The sequence below is a fragment of the Engraulis encrasicolus genome, chromosome 21, assembly GCF_034702125.1.
Source record: "Engraulis encrasicolus isolate BLACKSEA-1 chromosome 21, IST_EnEncr_1.0, whole genome shotgun sequence".
Taxonomy (NCBI): Eukaryota; Metazoa; Chordata; class Actinopteri; order Clupeiformes; family Engraulidae; genus Engraulis; species Engraulis encrasicolus.
Window position 1 is genome coordinate 1279072 of NC_085877.1, and position 7679 is coordinate 1286750.

General features: G+C 42.6%; 1 protein-coding gene across 1 annotated transcript; it reads left to right on the forward strand.

The window, feature by feature from the left end:
* The first annotated feature begins 1023 nt into the window (after window positions 1–1023).
* On the forward strand, window positions 1024–7352 carry LOC134438014 (zinc-binding protein A33-like). Its single transcript, XM_063187603.1, has 6 exons — window positions 1024–1174; window positions 1263–1435; window positions 4474–4582; window positions 4772–4872; window positions 5229–5286; window positions 6709–7352. Exons 1-6 carry the CDS (start codon window positions 1024–1026, stop codon window positions 7209–7211), a joined length of 1095 nt encoding a protein of 364 aa, XP_063043673.1. The 3' UTR covers window positions 7212–7352.
* Window positions 7353–7679: the final 327 nt, after the last annotated feature.

Below are 7679 nucleotides of genomic sequence, written 5' to 3' on the forward strand. Positions count from 1 at the left end.
TGTGTGTGCAAAAATATGTAATTATTTGGACTACACAACAGACGTCGCATGTCCGACGTGCAGCCACTTAAGCCTCGGTGCAGCGGTAGGGTTGGCTGTGCCTCGGTTCACGTCAGATATGCGAGGCGCACGTGTAGTCTCTAACACAGTTTTGCACAAAAGCTAAAATAACGTTTCTTGCGTGTCGAAAATGAGTGGTCTTAAAACGCAAATCCAAACCTTTCAAATTCACTGTCATCATATGTGAAATCCGGAGCACATGCCAAACGGGATGAGGATTTTGCTTGACTCGCTCCATTAACTCTCATTCAAAATTTTGAGAGCTCCAGCCCCACGGATCGGAAGTAGAAGGGCGTGACTTAGGTGCCCCATTGCCGTGACCGTTGGTCTATGGTCTTGTGTAAATTTCCCCCTGACATAGAACATTCTTCTATGAAAATTCTCAGGTGATAAAAATGTGAAGTCAAGTTTAGACTTACAATTTTCTAACCACAATGCATCAACCTAGCATGTGCGCATGTGCATGTGTGCATGTGCGCTGCCTAGCAAAAGCAGCACTGCTTCATCATGAACGTGCCCATTGATTTTAGATGACTTACTTAGTATAGGCCTATGCTAACAGACAGGGGATGCTCTGTCTCGTTCGCATAATAATGGTGGCAATCCAAATATGAAAATGAACCCATTCACCCCAAGAATGTGATAACAACATGCGCTCAACACATAACTTCCCTATCAGACTATGTTAAACATGCCCAAATCCCAAACACAGCTTGAAGTCATTAACAGAAACAATAACACACTCCCACACAGTCCCAGGAAGTAAAAGGCACAGCCGAAATATCAAAAGTTGCAGGAATCCGGCCCTCACTGTGAGGGACATAGGAGTGGCTAAGGAGTCAAATTACAGGAAGGGGAGATTACACTGGCTCTAAATAAGGATAGGCCTTTGAATCGTTGAATCCCCAGATTGCCATAGAGCACATCTTAGTGACCATTCAGACAATCAAGAGGCAGACAACCATGTCAGAGAATATTTATGAAGATGAAGAGTCTTTCAACACCACAAGACCCACTAACAAGGCTGGAACCATTTGTATGAATGAAGTTCCTAAAGGATCACAGCAGAGGACTGAACATGAGAAAACCCCAGATAGCTCTGCAGGACATTACCGTAAGTATGCATTATGCTATTTTCAATCTGGGACTTTTGTTTACACTATACCCCATTTTGTTCAAATACTCTCTTGCACTGTTCTCAGGTTACTACAAACTGGCTGTGGTAGTGGTCTGTGCTCTCATCTTGGCTATTACCATCGCACTTTGCGTCACAATTCTGAGAGCAAAAGATTTACAGCTCAGTTACCAGAACCTTGCTGAAGAGAAAGACCAGCTGCAGCTCAAATACAACAACATGACAGTAAAGAAAGCACAGGTAAAGATACAGACAATGTTAACTTGAGGGAAAAAAAACTTGTCTCGCCCTCACAACCATGACAATCCAACCCTTTCTTACCCTGAACCCATAAGTTTATACTAACAGTAGGCACAATCGAGATACTGCAACGGCTACATGGGCATGTAGACAGCAATGCATTCTGGCCCAATGTTGCATGCTAGATAGATTTCCTGTCCAACTTACATTTCAGTTATGTTGCGTCGACGAGGTGACATGTCACATGGTGCCAAATCGCAGGATTAATGTGACTGCAGACGGACTGTGCAACCCCCGCAGTTGCTGATCCCCGTTGACGCATCTGCATACCGCCTCCAAGGTCATGCGCCCATGAACTAGTTGGCCAACAGTTCACTCACGTTTGTGTAGGCGAGTTGTCCCACACCCCTACACAAGTTTGCGCTGCACCCCAGCTTCTCCTCTCCACCTGTCCCCCCACACCTCACACGTGGTGTGTTAGTAGATCAAACTAGTGCTAGCTCATCGTCTCAGGCTTACCACCCACATCGGGACAACAAGTTCTCGCTTACGTGATATGTCGATCGACGGCATCAAAATCGATTGCGCTTAGTGTTTGCATATCTAATCAATTATGAGCCTTATTTCAAGGGTATTCATACTTGGCCTGCCAAGACACCATCTGGCCTTGGCCACCTAGCTGGTAAGCCTACACTCACACTATACCCTCACCCGTACAGACCCACAAGGGGACAAACACCACCCAACACAGCCTTTGAGCCTTCCTGCATATTATTGTTTGGTTACGCCAGCGGCAAGCATACTATACCGTTTACCTTCTTTTATTCTGTATTTCTATTCTATGACCCAAACCAGCAGCCACACCGTTTGAGATAGAGAGACCGCTTTGATGCCAAAATGTTCGGCTCGGCCCGTAGTTGGGGAATGTTCTTTGTTAAGGGGTACCTTGCGTGCCGTAGTGCCAACAATGGTCAAAGTTGTAAGTATCTTGCTGTAGCTTTTTAACCAATTTTCAAACACTTGTTATCCCTGGAAGTGTATCAGCCTAATTAGTCACACCCAGTGATTGGATACCCTTTATTAGTCACACCCAGTGATTGGATATTCTGTAGAGTTCACCAAAAAGTATCCAATCACTGGGCATGACTAATTAGGCTGATACACTTGGAAGGACACTGGCCTAGGCTTTGAGAAAGACCCACTATCTTCACTATAGCCAAAGGCTACATACCACTTTTCGTGAGAATCGGCCTCTGGGGGCGCCACAATTAACATAATTGTTTTAGGCCAATATCAGGCCCATTTACACTGTGGACCAATGATGGCCTAGGAATGTATTGGCCCAGGAATTTAACACCATTTGGTAGACTTCACCTCCCCTACCCCCAAAGGTTGCACACCAAATTTAAGCAAACGTGTAATATGATATAGAGCTACAATAACAAAACATGTTTTTGGCTTTTCTGTGATGGGGTGTTTGTGTTAGACAATGTGTGTGTGTGTGTGTGTGTGTGTGTGTGTGTGTGTGTGTGTGTGTGTGTGTGTGTGTGTGTGTGTGTGTGTGTGTGTGTGTGTGCTGTGTGCGTGCACGTGCGCGTGTCCTGAGCATGCATGAGGGGCAACACATGCATGAAGGGCAACGCATGCACGAGGGGCAACAAATGCATGGAGGGCAAGCATACTCCAGCATTTTCTGAGAGGAAATAGTCATTATTATTATTATTATTATTGTTATTATTATTATTAATAATATTATTATTAATATTATTAATATTACCATTATTTCATAGTGCTAGTTTGTAACTCATATCCCAGTTTCTGAAAGGGATATTCCCCTAAGATAAGATACATGTGTAAGATCTGAGATTGAAGGATGATGCAGAATGACACTGTAGCTGTTATCTCAAAGATTTGTCCTAGATGAACTCCCCCGCCGCAGGCTTCATGTTTTCTTAGGTGTGGCCCCCCATGGTGATTGTATTTGTGGCTACACAAAGACCAAATGCCATGCGGATAGCCAGCCATTGCTGGATGTTGTGGGTATGTAAGACAGTGTCAGAAACTCAATGAGCCTGTTTATATGCGCATCAATTAACCGTTCATGATCAGGTTTTTGGAGTTACCGGTTTATTCGAGCGCTTATGTAAACTGAATAAACTGTTTTCATAATCGGGTTGTTGCCGTTATCGGTTTATGAGAAATCCGATTTGCACAGGTAGGTTTTTGGCTAATATAAACAGATTTCTGAAGACATGTATCCAGCATAATCGGGTTATTATCAGGTTATCGACATTCTAGAAGGATAAGAAGCCAATCACAAGCCTTAAATTCTAGCTTCGTGTCACACACTTTAGTGGAACACGGGCAACCGACGGACTGTATATAAACACCAGTAAACCGGTTACTCCAATAACCTGTTTATTCCAATAACCCGATTATTGCGGCCATACATGTATAAACAGCCTCACTGAGTCTGTAATGGTTGGATATGACTGGCAGGGGGATGGGTGTAGCCTGTATGTATATAAGGTGGATGGAATCAGTTCAGTGATAAAACTGATGAGCAACACATGCATCCTGACTGTTGGTCCTCAATCATTGCACACGTAAGGAACAATGCAGTCATTCTTCACCTACATGATTCCCACACATTACACACTGTGCCTATGCTTGCTCTCTCTCTCTATCTCTCTTTCTCCCCATATCCCTCTCTCTTTTGCGCTCCTAAATATTTCAAGCTTATCTTGGCTAATATGTCTTTAATTTGACGTGTATTCATCTTGTATAACTTACAGTGTAGTCTCCTTTTAATTGTAATGGTTAACTTGAATTTAGTCATTTAGGCCTAATTGTCATTTACCATTCATTCATATCTCCTTGTGTGTCATGTCATTACATTTACATTACTTCTGTCTAGAATTAACTACCTCCGCCCCTCATTGGTTGGAGAAATGTGTAAGGCGGTTCTTTTCTATTCTTTTCCATTTTATTATTGTATTAATTTCTATTCTATTCTATTCTATTCTATTCTAACTCAGTTGGATGACAGAAATGCCATTCTAATCCATCATGAATCCCAGCTAGAGACCAACTTCAGTGCCGTGACAGCTGAGAGAGATCAACTACAGAAGCGTCTTGGTGGAAAAGGTGAGTTGATGTCTTTCACTGCACTGCATTTTCTATACAAATGTCTTATTGTTGTGCTATTGTGGCAGACTCATCTGAAGTCCTGCAGTGCCACTCAGTGGACAAGCTGACTCACTTCACTACAAACTGGTTGTGGTTTTGGTCTGTGTTCTCATTTTTTGGCTGTTACAAATGGGATTTTCATCACAGAACGCAAAAGAAAAGATTTACAGACCAGGTACGAGAACCTTGATGAAGAGACATATCAACTACAGCATCAGTACAACATCATCACAGCAGAGAAAGCCCAGGTAGATTCAGACAACATCAACTTGATTATAAAAAAAATCAGACTTTTTAGTAATAATGTGTGATTTTTTTGTGCGTTACATTTAATATGAATCACAGCAGAGAAAGTACAGCAACTTGACAAGACAACATGTTTTTTTAACATGTTTACATGTCACATTTTGTCACATTGTCACATGTCACATTGTCACATGTTTTAACATGTTTACATGTCACATTTTGTGAGGTGCTACTGGTGGAATGCAGATTTTTCTGTGAATACATCTCCAATGCATTTCAGTTCTGTTCTATTCTATTCTATTCTATTCTATTCAATGATCCATATTCCTCTCTGTTCTATTCTAATCTACAATTCCAGTTGGGGAACACGTTCAGTGCTGAGAGATATGAGCTACAGAGGCGTCTTGGTGAACTAGGTGAGATCAGAATTCATTAAAAGATTTATTGTGTTTGTGGGCCGTGGCCTGATGGTTAGGGAGGTTGTCTTAAGATCAGAGGGTTTCAGGTTCAAATCCACTCTTCCCTCTCCCTAAATCTCCATCCATGGCTGAAGTGCCCTTGAGCAAGGCACCTAACCTCACATTGCTCCAGGGACTGTAAACCATACCCTGCACAAAATAACGGTAAGTTACTTTGGATAAAAGCGTCAGCTAGTGGAATGTAATGTTTTTTCCACACATTTTCTATACAAATGTCATACTATTGTACTATTGTGGCAGAACCATCAGAAGTCCTGCAGTGCCACTCAGTGGACAAGCTGACTCACTGCATGGGGTTACATGGGAACAGCACGACACTAAGACCACATCACATGATGATCCAGTAGCTGTAGTGGAGTATCTCATAGAATATGAACAGCTATCAGGCATTTTGGAAGCATCAGCTCTGACAGTCCACTCTATTTTGTTGAAATATGGCCAACACTGATATGGGCCATTATAGATTAACAGCCAATAAAGGAACACCATGCACTGACAATTTGCGACGCCTATAAATCTATACACACCCTACCAGAATCAAATGTAACTCACTGGGATGGCTAATGACGATTCAGCTTGTTCCTGATTGGCTGACAAATCACCATGAAATGCATCCTGTCCTCCTATTTGTTTCACTGATTGGTTCTAGTACTAGCCTATTGCATGAAGTGGTATATTTGAAAAACATCCTCTCATTCTCTCAGCACATGGAGTCCGTGTTTGTCGTATGGAGTGCTGTGTAAATAAACATGACTTGTGTGGATAACCTTTTCTACCATTCTCATCCTCAGCATCACATGACATGAAAAACATTAAACAACATTAAGTGTGTTAGTATCTAAATATATCATCACCAGTGTCACATGTGTTCCCTGCAAAACAGCATTGCTATACAATGCAGGTTGAATTACTATAGAGTGCAGGTTGAATTATGAGCCCATTGGGAAACTCCAACTCCCATTGTCATTGTGACACAGCACTCCACAGCACACAAGTGAACACTGCACACTGCACACAACGAAATGCATTTTATGCCTCATCCGTGCAAGGGGGCAGCCCTCAGTGGCGCCCCATGGGGAGCAGTGCGGTGGGACGGTACCATGCTCAGGGTACCTCAGTCATGGAGGAGGATGGGGGAGTCGGGAGTCGAACCGGCAACCTCTGGGATGCAAGTCTGACGCCCTAACCGCTCACCCATGACTGCCTAATAGCCTAATGATGACTACCCAACTTAAACACTAAGTAGCTTTGTTTGGCTTTTTCATTTGTTTTGTTATGTCTAAGAGTTGCACAGTCACATTGTGGTTCAAATAAATAAGCTTAGATATTGAAATTGACCATTTCTACCTTGTCCACTAGGACAAGTGGATGTGATCCTGGATCCTGATACAGCCCAGCCCAGTCTCATCCTGTCTGCTGATGGGAAACAAGTGACGCATGGATACGTGCGACAGAATCTCCCAGACACTCCAAAGAGGTTTAATCCGGTTGTCATTGTGTTGGGAAGAGAGGGCTTCTCCTCTGGCAAATTCTACTATGAGGTTCAGGTTAAGGGGAAGACTGGGTGGACTATAGGAGTGGCCAGAGAGTCTGTTAACAGGAAGGGACACATAATATATGAACCTGAAAATGGATACTGGGGCATATGGCTGAGGGGGCCCCAAAGTGTGGGGGTGTCTGTGGACTATGACGCAGGTCTGGTCTCCTTTTATGATGCAGATTGCGGGGATCATATCTACTCATTTACCAATGTCTCCTTTACTGAGAAAATCTATCCATTCTTCAGCCCATACCTTAATGTGGGAGGTGAAAATGCAGAACCTCTTGTAATCTCCCCAGTCCATGTCTGCCCTAATAAGTAAAAGGCACAGCAAGTGTTACATGCACTAATAATCATGAAAGTGATTTCTTGCATTTGATTTAGTGATAATGGATCAGACTTGTTCCAGTCCAGTAACAATATATTGTACAGAATGCATAATGTCAAGTAACTACAAGGGAAGTTTGTCTACTCATTCACTACTTAGTTAGTGTGACCTACTAAGAATTTTCCTTTTTTCAACCCCAATCTTAATGGTAGAAGTAACAATCCAGTTCCTCCTTTTTATCTCCCCAGTCCATGTCTTCCATCAAGAAAACGGCACATTGTGTGTCACAGGCATCATTTCCCCCCAACAGAAATCCCTTCAAGCATGGTTTTCCTCACAGTGCAGATGTGTAGCTGTATCTTCATTCCTGTTCATTACCAGCAATGTACTACAACATTTAAATGAATAAATAAATAAATAAATAAATGTATTGGCAACATTTTGGGGGAAAATGCATCGTAC

Bases quoted from the DNA above. Each gene is read 5' to 3' on its own strand.
- LOC134438014 (XM_063187603.1), top strand. From the start codon at position 1,024: ATGTCAGAGAATATTTATGAAGATGAAGAGTCTTTCAACACCACAAGA. The intron at 4,583-4,771 runs GTGAGTTGATGT...TTTTCATCACAG, and splicing joins GAAGCGTCTTGGTGGAAAAG to AACGCAAAAGAAAAGATTTA. The intron at 4,873-5,228 runs GTAGATTCAGAC...CTACAATTCCAG, and splicing joins TCACAGCAGAGAAAGCCCAG to TTGGGGAACACGTTCAGTGC.